General features: G+C 40.8%; 1 protein-coding gene across 3 annotated transcripts in view; it reads left to right on the top strand.

The window, feature by feature from the left end:
* The window catches only part of MBOAT1 (membrane bound O-acyltransferase domain containing 1), a 120,082-nt gene extending 103,244 nt beyond the window's left edge, over window positions 1-16,838 (top strand). For 2 of the 3 annotated variants that reach the window (XM_059688750.1, XM_059688748.1), the window contains 4 exons: window positions 513-577; window positions 3,796-3,928; window positions 6,724-6,875; window positions 15,509-16,838. In XM_059688750.1, the coding sequence (XP_059544733.1) occupies window positions 513-577; window positions 3,796-3,928; window positions 6,724-6,875; window positions 15,509-15,629 (471 nt within the window). In that variant the 3' untranslated portion in view covers window positions 15,630-16,838. The remainder of the gene's footprint in view (window positions 1-512; window positions 578-3,795; window positions 3,929-6,723; window positions 6,876-15,508) is intronic. The other variant, XM_059688749.1, reaches the window with a different exon arrangement.
* Window positions 16,839-16,931: the final 93 nt, after the last annotated feature.

The following is a 16,931-nucleotide window of genomic DNA, read 5'->3' as shown; positions in this document are numbered from 1 at the left end:
AAAATCTCTCACTATTCTAAATACAATGGGAAGCATTTGAACCTGTGCAGCTGTTTGTAGAATAACTTCACAAGACTGACCTAGTTTATAGAAGGCAACACAGTGAAAAGGTGACAATAAAATTGCAGCTGTCTCCATAAAGGCACTCAATTCACACGATTAAACTTTTCCTAGGGCAAATCCCCTTTTAAGGTATTTAGTTTTAAAATTCAGATGACTTAAAAAAATTTTTTTAAACCAGAGAGGATGGAAAACCCACAAAACATTCCTTCAAGTTTTCCTATAATTTGAAAATAAATTGAGAAAAATTGAGACTTTGCAAGCCAAGTGTTCGTCAGTCTCATAAACATCAGGACGTTCCTGCCTTCAGTGGAACAGCTGATGTACTCTTGACCGACTAGTCACTAGTGAACCAGCACATCTGGTCTGCTGCCAGGGAAATTCTGGGGAGGACTTTCCATTACTTGGGGTATTTTTAAAGCTAATGATAGGTGTTATTTTCTTCTTTTCAGACTGCTACAAGTTTCAAAATGTACCTAGGAAACTGGAATATTCAGACAGCTACTTGGCTAAAGCGGTAAGAAAAACAAACACGACCTCATTCCTCACGGCCCTGGGATATGTTTAGATGCGAGTTGTTGGATGAACAGCAATAGTAGTATTGTCATCTGACACTTTTGTTTTGTATGAACATCTATGTCCTCTAAGTAAAAAAAGTAGAAATATAGTGATTTGAGAAGATCAAATAAAATGGCATGTTTATTTTAATGTATCAGACATTTGATCCTGCCATTCCTATGTACCGGGCACTCATTTAATCCTATGAGATGTTGGTAGTTATTATCTCCATTTTGCAGATGAGCAAAATGAGGCACAGAAAGGTTCTGTAACTTGCCCAAAGTCACACAGCTAATGAGTAATAGATAAGAGCCCAAGCAGACCATCTGTAGAGCCAGGCTCTTAACCTCTGTGCTGCGCTACCTCTAACCTAGAGGACAGCCTGTTGATCAGACGTCAAAGACAGACACTGTCAGCATTTAACCACTGAAATCCTGGTATTTATCCCTCACATTGAAAGCTTTCTGCTACCCCAGATGTTTGTGCTTTTAAACTTTGTATTTTTATTGCTATTTCTGTTTCCTTACACATTCCAAAATTAAAAATATTACTTATTATGGAACTGATAATATGTTATCCGGGGTAATATGCTATCCTTGAAACTCTAGCTAGCGAATATTCCTATCATATAAGTGCAGGGAGAGTATAGAAATGCTAAGCTGTAGATTCTGCTGTTGGTAAGTAGCATTTTTCTTAGGTGAAAACTGGGTGTGACAAGTATAGTAATTCCCCCAAAGTAAGCTCCCACAGTGTTGTCTGAAAATTGATCTAAACATGCAATTTTTGGAAACTTATCCTTAATATTATTGCTATTAATTTTGCAAATAATTTTTGAATATTGAGTAATCCCACTGTGCCAAGAGTTTTATTCTCCATTAGGAGTTTGTTTTAAGATGACTGAACATACATGTATGCACATAAAAAATGAAAAAAAAATTGATTTATAAAAAAGATAAAGAGGGTAAGAAACAAGTACCTATGCAAACTATTCCTCATTTTAAAAAGAAACATTATACAAATGGGGTCCCAGTTCTGTTTTTCTCCCCAAATGCATTTTTTTCCATGAAGAGGGAGCTATAATCTTAGTTTGGGTTTAAACCAGTTACCTTTGACAATCCATATAGTGCAGGATTGGTGTTAGCTGTTTGAGTTTCTATTTTATGTTCATTTGGGTCCTCTCATGTATTAAGCCTTGCAGTGGCCTCCTTTCAGTGCATTGGCAGTTCTCAGACTGAGCTTGGGAGAAAGTCCCCTGCTACTCTGTGTTAATAATCAACAAAGACACCAACGCTCTCTAGGGTGTTTTGCTGACAATTTCTCAGTCCACACACTATCACTCTTTAAGGCAGCTTCATGGATTGAAATCCAGTGGGCACAGTGAGAACTGAAAGGCCCTACAACCGACACTTTGATTTTGGGCTGGAGTCATTACCAAATGAGGTGAAAAAGGTTGCAGAGCTGGTTATGGCACAGGGGCTAGGCTGAAAAGGTAAATTAATTTACACTAAATGAGGATATCCCCTTCTAAAGAACCATATCCTGATTCCAAGGTATTTAGTGCCAATGGCACTTATTTAGCCATAATTATTCCTGGTAGATTAGATCATTGGTGGCAGGGGCTGACCAGAGCCTGACCACTTGGATTTTTATTAGGTACTAGTGGCCTGCTGCACAAAATTCGTGCACTTGGGGCAGGGTCCCCCAGCCTGGCCTGTGCCCTGTCACAGTGCGGGATCCCTGCGAGCCATCTCCCCAAAGAGGTAGGCCCTGCCCACCCATCCGGGGCTTCTTGATGGATTGCCCCAAAGAGGCAGGCCGGAGCTGGGGGAGGCCTGCAGACCCCCTGGCCAGGCCACGGCAGAAGCCTACAGATCCCGGTGCAGGCGCACAGAGACCCCTGCCTCAGCCCTGCCCCCAGCGGGCCATGGCGGAGGCCTGCGGACCACTGTGTGCCTCAGGACCGCCGGCGCACGCGCTGCAAGTCCTTGCCCACCTGCGCCTGCTGTGCACCTAGCCTGCTGATCGGTTGTTACTGTGATGGCGTCTTGGCCAATTTGCATATCACCCTATTATTAGATAGACTAGAGGCCCGGTGCACTAGGGTGGGGTCCCTCTGGGTCAGTGATGGAGAACCTATGACACGTGTCAGAGGTGACACGCAAACTCATATTTTTGGTTGATTTTTCTTTGTTAAATGGCATTTAAATATATAAAACAAATATCAAAAATATACATCATTGTTTTACTATGTTTGCAAATATCAAAAAATTTCTATATGTGACACGGCCCCAGAGTTAAGTTAGGGTTTTTCAAAATGCTGACACGCCAAGCTCAAAAGGTTCGCCATCACTGCTCTGGGTGGCCTGCAAGGATTGGGCCAAAACCCATAGTCCAACACCACCTGCAGCTCCTACCTGCCGCTCCTGCTCATCCCAACCCCACTGTGCTTGCCGCGGACTCAAGTCCAATCAGTCCCGATCGGGAGAGGCTCTCCAGCCATGAGCCCTGCGTCTGGTGCCCTCACAAGGGGAGCGGCCTGTGGGATCGGGCTGAAACCGGCTCTCTGACATCCCCTGAGGGTTTCTGGATTGCGAGAGGGCATAGGCCAGGCTGAGGGACCCTACTGGTGCATGATCAGGCCAAGGAGGGATCACAGGAGGGCTCCCAGGGCATGTCCGGTCCATCTCACTCAGTCCTGATCGGCCGGACCCCAGCAGCAAGCTAACCTAGCAGTCAGAGCATCTGCCTCCTGGTGATCAGTGCACAGCATAGCGACTGGTTGACCCGTTGACTGTCTGCCCCCTGCTGGTCAGTGCCTGTCATAGAAAGTTGTTGAGCATCCTTAGCATATCATTAGCATATTATGCTTTGATTGGTTCTCCCATTCGGTCTATTTGCATATTACCCTTTTATTATATAGGATAGAGTAATGGGGTCAGATCATGTACTTCTGTGGAGGTTAAAAGTTCATGTGAATTGCCTACCTGATAGTGTTCAAGAAAACTTGAGTTCAGGCTGCTTAGACTGCATTGCAAATCCCTGAATAGGATTAGGCAGGCAGGTCGTCAGGAATGGAGCAATTGATTTCTGTAAAGTCTGATTCGAAAAGATGCCAGTGTAGCTGGAGGTTTCTGGTTTGTTTGACCTGTGGCTGGTTGTGCCTGCCTCTCTTCACAGCGTGTGCTACGAGCGTGTCCCTTGGTACCCCACAGTGTTCACCTTCATCCTGTCTGCCCTGTGGCATGGTGTCTACCCTGGGTACTATTTCACCTTCTTAACTGGAATCCTCGTCACAGTAGCAGCCAGGACGGTAAGCTTGCTTTGATTGTGGGGTCTTTTCCTTAGGAATGTAATGCCTGTATGTTGTCATTTAGTCCTATTAGGAGTCGGGGGATGAGAGGGTAGGAGTGATGTTTTGAAAAAAAATCAAACAGAAGTTTTTCCATTAGAGAAATACTTCAGTATCTAGGAGGTTGTGATCATCAAATGGTTTATCATTTTATTTTCACATTATTTACAGAGTGTGTTTGCAAAAGAAAAGGAATTTTAGGAGCACTGTTTAGTAACTTAAGAGATGAAAACATTTTTAATCATTAAATGCCGTGAACATATACACTCTACTATTCACAGGTGACAATGATTATTAATTAATGTAGGCTTTGTAACACTTCATTTTACTTATACTTCACTTCATTTCTCATTTCATTATCCTAAGCCCAAAAATAATTCAGTTTGTGAGCAGCCAGTAAAATCACAGCCACAGGAACTGTGTTCTGTTGGAGATTGCTCCAAACTCTCATGGCTGATCCAATTGAATTAGTTTGTGTAAAATCCTTTGGATTTTATAAATTTGGTTCTCTAGGTTTTTTGGGAAGTTTGTCCCTAGACAGTTCTACATTTTGCTGGCAGTAGAGCAGGATAATAAAGGAATAAAAATAAGCCTTCTCTCAAAGAATGAGATGAATATGAAATAAGTAACTGCAATTCAATATGCTCTAATTATCAGATACCGAGTTTTATATTTATTTTATTTCAGCCTATGATAATGATTGTGGCCTTTCTTGTTCATGTGCCGACAGCTTTAAATGACATTTGTTGAACTGTATAAGCTATTCACTTATTCTTTAATGTATCTGTTCTATGAATATTTTAGGAGCCCTACTTCAGTGTTGTAGGTGCTAAGCTACTGTAGTGAGCAAAAACAAGAGGTCCCCCCTCTCCCAATGGAATTTTTAGTTAGATGAAGGTTTGTTGGGATATATGTGTAAACAATATGGACAACTGATTACCATTCATGCTGATTAGCACACTTTAAAAATTAAATATATATTGTACATATTTGTGCATAGAAACCAGGGAAGGCATTTTCTGTTCTCCAATTTATATACCTACACTTGGATTATAAAAGAACATTGAAAACAGAGAGCAGGACAAACTAAGAAATAAAGGATAGAGTTTTGTTTGTTAATTTATTCAGAGTATTATTTCTTAAAGTGTCTTTGGTTTAATTGATCTCAACTGGGATAAAAGCATTGATTGATGTAAAACTTTTTTGGGGGGGTGGCCTGGAAACATTTTGTACAAATTAGTAAGGTGGGGTTGGAGCAGAGAGGGTTCATAGAAGAGTATTCCCCCCCTCCTTTTTTTGTCCCCCAAACAGAATATAATCAAATAGGTATGAAGTGTCTTAGACTCGGGAATATAATCTCCTACATGCTTGCCCACGCTGCCCCCACCATGGATGGACCTCTGGCTTCTATCCCGGAGGAACCCAGAATGAGGAGAGGAGTCCACTCACTAGCCACCCTGCTTTCGGGCTGACCTACCGATCAGCCAGCCTTGGTTTCAGCTCTGCCTTTGCTTCTCGGATCTGGAGATTAGGTGTCTTTCTGGAGCAAATCTAGTCACATGTGTCAGAAGACCTCCACATGAGTATATCTTTTGACCCAGCATTGTCCATTTCAAAGAATTTCTTAGTTTCCTTGTCTGTCAAAAGGGTATAATGATGCTCACATGATAGGCTTGCCGGGAGAATCATATGGGTAAGCATTAACACAAGCTTGGCATGCAGTAAGCACTCAGTAAATGGGCGCTGCTCTTATCATTAATGCTAATGTTACTTTATTACTGTTATTCAAAGGAAATAATTAGGAAACACTGCAGAGATTTGTTTACGAGGGTAGCATTACAGAATTGTTCACTACAGCAGGGGGGTGGGACCCAAGCTAACTTTTCCATTATTAACTTATAATTGTATTGGGGATTAATACTTACTGATATGAAAGAAAAAAACACCACATCATGACCTATTAAGTACTGGCCGCTGTGGCTCCGTTGGTTGAGCATCGACCCCGGCACCAAAAGATCAGCAGTTTGACTCCCAGTTAGGGCACATGCCCGGGTTACAGGCTTGATTCCTGGTAGGGGGTGTGCAGGAGGCAGCCTATCGATGATTCTCTCTCTTCCTTCCTCTCTATAACAATCAATTTAAAAATCTTTATAAGAAAAGCAGACGAAAGATTATTTTTTTAAAATATATTTTTTTTTATTTCATAGAGGAAGGGAGCGTTGGGGGGAGAGAAAGAGAGAGAGAGAGAGAGAGAGAGAGAGAGAGAGAGAGAGAGAGAGAGAGAGAGAGAGAGAGAAACATCAATGATGAGAGAGAATCATTGATTGGCTGCCTCCTGCACGCCTTCCCACCCCCCTCCACTGGGGATAAAGCCTGAAACCCAGGCATATGCCCTTGACTGGAATTGAACCTGGGACCCTTCAGTCCTGAGGCCAATGCTCTATCCACTGAGTCAAACCAGCTAGGGCGAAAGATTATATTGATGCCACTGAAAATATAAAGTGAGTATATATGAATAGAATAAGTCTGGAAGGATATGTGCCAACTTTTTAAATAGTGCTTTTCTCTGGGAGATGTTAAAAAAAGAAAAAATTGCTTTTGCTTAGTTCTTTAAATAATTGTAAATACCACGATATTTTTAGTTGAAAATAGAACTCAGACGGTCGGTGTTTCCGAGACCTTATGTTCCTAAGGTGCACCTGCTTGCGCAGAGTCTCAGTTGTGTTTTATTTTTTACCTTCCCCTTTGCCTGGCAGGTGAGGAACAACTGTAGACATTACTTCCTTTCTTCGAAAGTCCTCAAGGTTGCTTATGACGTGGCCACCTGGGCTGCCACTCAGCTGGCCGTCTCCTACACAGTGGCGCCCTTTGTCATGCTGGCAGTTGAACCCACCATCAGTTTATACAGGTAAGTTCCCGTGTTCTCAGCCACTGTTCAGTAAACATGTGTTTTCTGTGTTTGACGCAGGACTCAGTAAATTGAATCAACCGGTACTAACAATTTCTAAATATGGCTTCCATTCCTAAAAAAGGCCATAGAAAGATTTGAGTGGACACGGTCATCCTAGAAATCCCAACTCACAAACAACAGTACATTAGCAAAGCCGACGCAAGTCCTTCAGCCATTTGTAACACAATTAAGGGCCGCTTATGGTAGTGGATTTTGAAGGAATGGACCTGCGTTACTCAGAGGATGAACTGCTGCCTTAGCCTCTTCTTCCTGGGGCGAGGCTGTGTTAGAGACCGTGGCCCTTCTGAGAGCAGGACAAGTGGCAGGTGCGGGGGCGCTGCCCATGCTGGGAGCGGCTGATCTGAGTGGCCCGCAGGAGGCTGTGTCCTGGGAGATGGCAGTTCTGTTGGATGCACATGGGACTTATGTGGCACGTGGTACACGAGGAGGGGAGTAGGTGGAATTTAGGATGGAGGGGAAGGTTCACACCAGAGACAAGAGGCTTTGGGGAAGAGGTTGTTCAAACCTCTTCTTGCTCACTCCCCTAGTTTCGTTCTTATGTTGAATTAGTTGCATTTCTCCACTCCTTCCAAAATGGTGGTTGTGTGACCTCTGGCAAGTTTCTAACCTCTTTCACCTTTTATTTTCTCAACTGTAAAATGAGGCTAAGAATAGAATCCACCTCAAGGCACCTTTGTTAGGACTGAACTAGGAAGATGTGGGAAGGACTCGTGGGTGCCTGGCATATAGCTTGTTTTCAGTAAATGGTAACTTGTATTTATGTAATGGTTTGCACAGGCTTTTGTAGAGTAGCTTTGGAGCATAGCTATGGTCAGAAAAGTGACTTAGAAATAAGCAATGCAAACATGCCTTATTTGTAAGTTGGGTATTTTCTGTGGTTGATTCACTGGTCAGAAATGATCAGAGATACTACCCAGTATGGGCGTCACAGGATGATTTTTTTCAGGTAGAGGAAACTATACAACACTCATCAATAAAACTGTTCCTAAGTACTCATTAGGTCATAGGAGTGTAACCTGGAAGTTGAGTTGGGTTTTACTAATATACACATTTTTCTAGATAAGAAATACCAGTATAGTAGGAAAAGAATGATAAACTCTAGGAAACGGGGAGCCCTTATTTCAGCCACTACTGAGGTAGGGGGCACTCGGCTTTATTTAAGACACCTGAAATTGAGCACCTCTTCCCTGGGCTTCCTCTCCTAGGGGCACCCCCCACCATCCTGGCTCTCAGCTGGTTTCCCCTCCCCCGTGTTCCACCTGGGGCATCCCACAGGCTCACAGCTCCATTTCCCTTCCCCTGGTTCCAATGCCCTCCAGCCAGCATCAGCCTCCTATGTTTTATTCCCGCCCTGAGCAGCCTGCAGCTCCATTGAACATCTACCTGGACTGTCCAGTTTGCTGGCTTAGGTGCTATTTGTTCTGGTTACAAAGTCTCATAAGTTTTGAGTTGTCTGCTTCACATATGGTGTCCCCCCATAAGCAACAGAATGTGAGATTTTTCAGGAAAAATATATGTATCATATTATAATAGAAATGCCGGTATTCAACTCAAAGCTATTTAATACCTACAGTGTGCTGGGCACTGTTCTAGAAGCTGGGCCTAAAATGGTGAGCAAAATGTAGACCTCGTTCCTGCTCTCATGGAGGGGATAGCTTGTTGGAAAAGACAGGTGGTAATTGACAAATTTATAAGTATACACTAACATCACAATGAGTGAATGGTACAAAGATTTAAGAGAACAGTAACAGGAAACTGACTCAGACTGAGCCTCAAGGGTGGCTTTTAGGAGGAAGTGGCATTTGAGCTAAGTCCTGAAAACTGCATGTAGGAGTGAAGCAGGCACAGCGTGGGTGAGGGTGGTGGGTGAGGTGGAACACTGTGGATTTGCTCTAAACATAGGCAGCAGCAGAGACAAGCCCCCTTGGGAGGAAGCTCTGTGCACTGAAGACTCCAGAAACCCGAGGGTTTGCAGAACACAGAGTCAATCCCAGGTAGAGGGTGTTGAGCTGAGAAGAGAAGGGTAGTTGTCAGTATCCCTATTTGTCATATGAGGAAGTGGAGTCTCAGAGAGGGTGAGTAATTTAACAAAACTCACACAGCAAATAAGTGCTAGACCTGAGTTCCTTTAACAGCAAGATGAATAGTACAGCTAAACATTTCTTTAGGACACATTATTTTGGAAGAAAATTACTGCTTGGGGATCACACTAAGTGGTGATTTATTTGGGATGACATATACTTAACCAATGAAAGTCTGCTAATTCCTACACTTAGGCAGGGCTCTAGGGTAAGAGTCAAATAATCATCAATCCAGATGACTCCTAAGTAGATTCCCACTTCTTTCTGAAACCAATCTAAACGATTAAAACAAAAACTCCTTTGTTTAGGGTGAAGTTGACATTTCTGTTAACTTTGTCAATTTCAGATGCTTCAACCTAATGTTTTATCTTGTTCTCAAAGCAACTTACACAGGCATACCTCATTTTATTGTGCTTCTCAGATATTGCCTATTGTATAAATTGAAGGTAAGACCCTCCACCAGCAAAAAGATTATGACTTGCTGACAGCTCAGAGGATGGTTAGCATTTTTTAGCAATAAAGTATATTTAAATTAAGGTACATACTTAATAGACTACAATTGTAAATATAACTTTTAAATGCAGTGCGGAATAAAAAAATTGTGTGACTCACTTTATTGAAATATTCACTGTGGTCCAAACTGACCCCATAGTGCCTCCGAGGTATGCCTGTATATATAACTTAAATTCCTTATCCGGAGCAGCTCTGTTTAATAGACGTGTCTACGGTGACAGAAATGCTGTCCAATACATTGACCACCAGCACATGTGGCCATTGAATGGCATTTGAAACCTGGCTAGTATGACGGAGAAAATGAAATGTCAATTTTATCTCATTTTAATTAATTGGAATTGAAGTAGTCATATATTACCAACAACTATTATAGATTGTCTCTTCAAAAAGTGTTTTCAGAATCTCTTAAGAGAATCACTAAATCTTATAAAAGAAATTAAACCTGCGTGGTCTTTTAGCGGAGGAGGAGCTGGTTGCATCCCAGATCTTTTCCTCCGTTGGGGCTAATTTCAGCAGTGAGCCACAGTTGTATGCATATCCTTGTCTCAGTATGTCCCTCACTGCTTAACCTTAAATTTCAGATGTGTTTAATTTTTCTGTCTAGTCAGTTTCCATTCTATAGTGACTTCAAATCTCAGCTTTAAATTCCTTAGTCTGTAGGTCAAAGAGATGGAAAGCTAAGACCTACAAACAAGATCACTCTATCCAGGATGGCTATCATTTTGAATTGTAGATGAGATAAAGAATTTCACAGACAAGAAAAAACTAAAGAATTTTATCACCAATAAATTAGTATTACAAAAAATGATAAAGGGACTTTTTAAAGTAGAAAAGATGAGAAAATACAAGAGAGAAAAATATTCTCACTGGCAAAAGCAAACAGTAAAACAGTGGATTAACCAACTATAAAGCTGTTACAAAGGTTAAAAGACAAAAGTAGGAAGATTATGTGTAGTTACAACAATAAATTAAGGGGTACACACTAACACATAGACACAATAGAAGTAAAAAATAATGACAAAAACAAATATACATAGGGTGGGTAAAAACTTGTGATTTTAGAATGTGTTCAGACATAAGCAACCATCAACTTAAAATTGACTGCTATAAACATAACTTGGTTTATAGGAAGCACATGGTAACCACAAAAACCAAAAATTTACGAGAGATATACAAGAAAAAAAGAAGTAAATCCATAAAAAGGTACCAACACAAGAGAAAAGAGCAAGAAAATATGAAAGGGACAGGGAAGAACTACAAAAATAATTAGAAAACAATAAAGTGGCAATAATTAATACTTATAAATAACTACTTTATATGTAAAAGGCGAAAGATTTATACGATCTGAAGAGAAACCAGAGTATTACTACTTTATATGTAAATGTACTAAATGCTACAATAAAAAGTATGGGGTGGCTGAATGGGTAAGAAAAAAAAAAGACCCATACATTGGTGTCTAAGAGATCCACTTAGATCAAAAGACACACAAAGACTGAAAGTAAAGGAATGGATAAAGGTATTCCACACAAAAGGAAATAAAAAAAGAGCTAGGAGCAATACATATATCAGCCAAAGTAGACCTCAAATTAAGGGCTGTAACAAGAGACAAAGAAGGGTATTTCATATTGATAAAGGGAACAATCCAACAAGAGAATATAATTCTTGTAAACATCTATAGCACCCAATGTAGGAACACCTAAATTATGAAGCAAATATTGATAGACATAAAGATGGAGATTGCTAGTAATACAGTAATGTGTAGTAGGGGATGTTAACACCCCATTGACATCATCATATTAATAGATCAACCAGACAGAATATCAAGAAGGAAACAGGGGCCTTAAAGGACACATCAGACCAGATGGACTTGATATTTTTAGTACACTTCACCCAAAAGCAGAAGAATATATATTATTTTAAGTGCACATGGAACATTTTCCAGGACAGACCATGTGTTAGGCACAAAACAAGTCTCAATAAATTTAAGATGAAAATGAAAATACAATGACTGCACACATTGCTATGGAACATAGCCAAAGTATGTCTAAGAGGGAAATTTATAGCAGTACAGGCCTATAACAAGAAACAAGAAAATATCAAATAAACAATCTAACCTTATACCTAAAGGAACTAGAAAAAGAATAAACAAAGCCTAAAGTAATTAGGAGGAAATAGTAAAGATCAAGTGGAACTCTGGCCAGTTTTTCTCAGTGGTTAAAGCATTGGCCCTTGGACTGAAGGGTTGTGGGTTCTATTCCAGTCAAGGGCACGTACCTTGGTTGCAGGTTTGATCCCCAGCCCCAGTCAGGGCGTGTGCGGGAGGCAACCAATTGATGTGTCTCTCTCACATCAATGTTTCTCTCTCTCTCCCCCTCTCCCTTCCACTCTAAAAATCAATGGAAAAAATACCCTTGGGTGAGGATTAAAAGCAAGATCATTGAAAATAAACAAACTAGTCAAAATTTCAAAAAGAAAATATCACTGAACCAAAAGCTTGCCTTTGAAAAGAGAAACAAAATTGTAGAACTCTTAGCCATACTCATTAAGAAAAAAACAGAAAGAAGGCCTACATAAAATAAGAAATAAAAGAGGAAAAATGACAACTGACACCACAGAAATAGAAAGGATTATAAGGAAATACAAATACAAACAATTATATGCTGACAAACTGGACAACCTGGAAGAAATGGATAAATTCATAAAAACATATAATCTTCAAAGGCTGAATCAGGAAGAAAACAGAAAAGCTGACCAGACCAATTACTAGTAAAGACACTTAATCAACAATAAAAAAACTCCCAACAAACAAAAGTTCTGGACTGGTTGGCTTCACAGGCAAATTGTTCCCAACATTCAAAGAAGCATTAATAACTATCCTCCTCAAGATATTCCAAAATCTGAAAAAGAGGGATGGCTCCCAAAGTATTTTTATGAGGCCAGCTTTATCCTGATACCAAAACCAGACACAGACACTATAAAAATAAAAAAAATTAAAGAAGAAGACAATATTATAGGCCAATTTCCCTGATGAACATTGATGCAAAAATCCTCAACAAACCAAATAGAGCAGTACATTAAACATATTATACACTTTGATCAAGTGGGATTTGTCCCCAGGATGCAAGGTTGGTTCAATAATGCAAATTAATTAACATGACACACCTCATACACATAATAAAGGGTAAAAATCATATGATCATATCAATAGATGAAGAAAAAGCCATTGATAAAATCTAACATGCATTTATGATTAAAAAAAAAACTCCCCGCAAAGTGGGGATACAAAGGACATACCTTAACATAATAAAGGCTATATTTGACAAATCCATAGCTAATATCATATTCAATGGTGAAAAGCTGAAAGCTTTTTCTTTAAGATCAGGAACAAGACAAAGATGCCCATTTTTGCCACCATAAAAATCCTAGAATATAGGCATGCAACGTAGTATTAGAAGTCCTTGCTAGCCACAGCAGTCAGACAAGAAAAAAGAAATGAAAGGCACCCAAATTGGAAAGAAATAAGTAAAACTGTCGTTATATGCAGATAACATGATACTACAGGGTGGGACAAAAGGTTTACAGATGTTTGTATGGAAAGTCATACAATAATTCTCCCTGGCTGGTGGGCTCAGTAGTTAGAGTGTCAGCCCTTGCACTGAAGGGTCATGGGATTGATTCCCGGTCAAGGGCACCCACCTGGATTGCAGGTTTGCTCCCCTTCCTGGTCAGGGTGTGTATAGGAGGCAACAAATCAATGTGTCACTCTCACACTGATGTTTCTCTCTCCCTCTCCCACCTCCCTCTTTTTCCCCCACTCTCTCTGGAAAGCAATGGAAAAAAGGAGAAAGTAATACAATAATTTCTAAAAAATACAAGAATAAACTTTTTGTACTCATAACTGTAAACCTAGGTTTGCCCCATTCTGTATATATAGACAACCCTAAAATTCCACACACACACATACACAAGACAAAACTAGAACTGATACAAGAATTTAGTAAAATGGCAGGATATAAAACTAATAATTAGAAATTGGTTGCATTTTTATACACCAATAATGAACTATTAGAAAAATTAAGGAAACAATCCCATTTACTAGTATAGGTGCATAAAAAATACCTAGGAAAACTATAGGACACTGAAGAAGATACAAGTAAATGGAAGGATACATACCATAAGAATTAACAGTCTTACAATGTCCATATCATTTAAAGCAATTGACAGATAGAATGCAAATTCTATCAAACAACCAATGGCATTCTTTACAGAACTAGAATAAATCTTTTTTTCTAAAACTCAAATACTCTTTTATAAATATTTTTGTTGATTTCAGAGAGGCAGGGAGAGGGAGAAAGAGAAACATCAATGATGAGAGAGAATCATGGATCTGCCACCTACTGCACACCCCCCACTGGGGATTGAGCCTGGAATCTGGGCATGTGCCCTGACGGGGAACCGTGACCTCCTGGTTCATAGGTCGACACTCAACCACTGAGTCACACCGGCTAGAGTAAATAAATCTAAAATTTATATGGAATCACAAAATAAGTTGTTCCCTTAACAATATCTAAAGGAAGCTTATAGAAGCTGCCTGTGTCATGAACCTTTCCCCAGCCTTTAAAAGTACATCACTTCAACCCCTGATTCCATCCTCACATCTCCTGTTTCTCACTACGACTTGTCCTGCATACTTCGTACTAGAGGATTACACTGGCCAACCCACTAATCCAGAATGATCTCTCCATTTTAAGATCCTGAACTTGATCCATCTGCAAGTCCCTTATGCCATATAAGGCAATACGTTCACAGATTCCGAGGATTAGTGTGTGGATATCTTTAAAGGGGCATTATCCACCCTACCACAGTATTTGTATAGTGGCTGGTAGAATATAAGAGCAATAATAATAGCAACAATAGGAGTTTGTTGAACATAGAAAACACATTCCTGTTACTCCTGTACTTGTCTTGTTTTCCACTCCCAAGAGAAGAGGCAGCGCCTTTGCCTTTTTGTAGACCCTAGCTTAATGCGTTGGTGCATTCTCAACAGTACAACCTCATTAAAAGAATAAATGAAGGTTCGTTTGCTTCTGTGATAGTCAAAATTCGTTTGCTTCTTGACTATTCTGTAGACATTTTCAGGGAGACATTCCTCTTGCTAAAGGGTTGGGAAGTTCAGGGGATACTCAAGTTACCTGATTCAAATATGCCTGACAGCTGAGGAATGATACATAGATCAACTGTGGGATTTTCCTCCCTTTTTAACATTATTTCCCTTTGCTCTTCAAAAAGCATTGGAGAAAGTATAAGTCTGACTTTTCCGAGTGGATATAGAACAGTTGTACAAATGTAACCTGTTTCTAATTTCTTTCTTTTATTGATATGCCCAGTACTTATTGTCTACATTGTACCCAGTGTGCTGAATACCACACTTATGCAATAAAAGTCCACAAACATCAGAAGCAAAACCTGCTTCTTATACGTTTGGATGAAAGTTATTTTCAGAGTCATGGAGTAAGTTTTCAAAGTTTGGATTCTTCTGGCTCCTAATACACCCGAGAAGAAGTCTGTGCCCTTGAGTAGAGCACGTTGGCTCAAGTGTCCGTTGCCTTTGTGTGTGGGGAACATAACAGTATAGAGCTTGCATTTGGTCCTGTGCATTCGTATACTTTGAGTTCTGGCTTTTGTGGGGTTCATTCTCGGAGTCTTATTACATTGACAAGACATCGTATGCAGGCCTATTCACAGATGGGCTGCTTGCTTTGCTCTGCCTGGTTCTGTAGTTTCAGTCCATCCCTGTCCCTCTCTCCGCCCAAGGGAGTATCTGTGGGGTGGACCAAGACGAGCCTGAGCTAAAACATGCCCCCTCCTCCGAAAGCAGTGCCTCGTCTTCACCCTGCAGATGATGCAATCCCGTTCTTGTGACATTTCCCATTCGTGTCCTTGTTTGAAATATAACTTCTGCGTTTTTATTCCTAGGTCCATGTACTTTTATTTACACATCCTCAGTCTCCTGATAATACTGTTCCTGCCAATCAGACCACAAGCTCATATTCAAAGGCAGCCTCAGAACTCTGTTAATAGGAAAAAAACAGACTGATATCCCCAAGGAAAGCTGGGTACGGAAAACTGCAAAACATTGGAAGATGAGATAACAAGGTTCCAGGGTTCTTCTGTGACTTGGAGGCGATGTTTACATGCATCTTTTTTTTTTTTTAATAAAAGTTCAGGGAGTATTTTATAAAGCCTTTTCGTACCGCTAAATCCGCCACGTCCAGTTAACCTGTTTTAATATTTTATAGGACGTTTGAGTGGTGAATGGGCCAGAGTTGCAGCAACAGTCCATCTGGGCTGCTTTCCAGCCCTTGACATGTGGACACTGGGACCCAGACATCTGCTCCAGACGTTAGCAGGTGACTGCTGAGACTTGTCATAGGTCCATCAAACCAGAACGTACCACAGAGAGTTGTTCCTGGGGAAGCCCCAAATCCTTCGACTTGGGACATGACTGTTTCGAACACAACAACTGCACTCAGAGACCACGGAGGAGCAGGGTCGGGAGGCTGCTTTTCAGGTACCGAAAACTGTACGGGCCAGGAGGGCCAACTGTGAACACTTGAAGGGACCAAAAGCCAGCCTTGCCCTGAAGTAGGCTGCACCTTTCCCCAGGGATGTCTCTCTTCCCTTTTCTCTTCTGAATTGAGCCAAGATTGTCAATCAGAAAGCCGCCTGGACACGCCCCCCAGGAGTCTCGGAGGGGCTGCTGTTCCCAGATCTCGTCCCATTTCACAGGCGCCACTGCTTGCCCAGGGACAGCCCTGAGGAATCAGCCCCAAGTTCAAAGCCTCGAAGGCAGAAGAATGTGTTCTAAAGAAATAGTGGCTTAAAGGAGTGATTTAAAGTTACATAGAAGTTTGGTAAGAAGCTGATGTTTGGCTCTTTTCTTCCCTCATTTCATGGAGGTGTTAAAGGTCATGGCCACCAGGGGCTGACTGTCCTGTTTCCTTTCAGGGCTGATTCGATCTGACTTTGTATTAGTTGAACTTTCCTATAGGAAAGCAAACACGGAGACAGTTTTCTGTCTTTGATATGAGTGTGCTGTGGCTCCTTCTGGGGATTTCTGTTGGGTAATATTCCACCTGGAGAAAGAAACAGGGTGTTAAATGTTGTGGAAAATAATAATGATGATAATGAATTATATGCTACAATGCTGTGCCCTCAATCAAGTGCCTTGGGAGGAGAGAATTTGTTCAAATCAGGTGGCTAAAAATTAGTTTGTGACTGAATAAAGACTGTTCAATAAAGGAAATATTTCTGAAGAGAGAATTGCTTTTTGTTTATATCAGCAGAGACTTGATATTCTGAAGTGTGTGTGTGTGTGTTAACACCTGGACACATCGGC

Source organism: Myotis daubentonii, chromosome 3 (assembly GCF_963259705.1).
Source record: "Myotis daubentonii chromosome 3, mMyoDau2.1, whole genome shotgun sequence".
In the NCBI taxonomy this organism is placed as follows: Eukaryota; Metazoa; Chordata; class Mammalia; order Chiroptera; family Vespertilionidae; genus Myotis; species Myotis daubentonii.
Note: the sequence above shows the minus strand (reverse complement) of the source record. Positions and strands in the feature narration are given on the sequence as shown.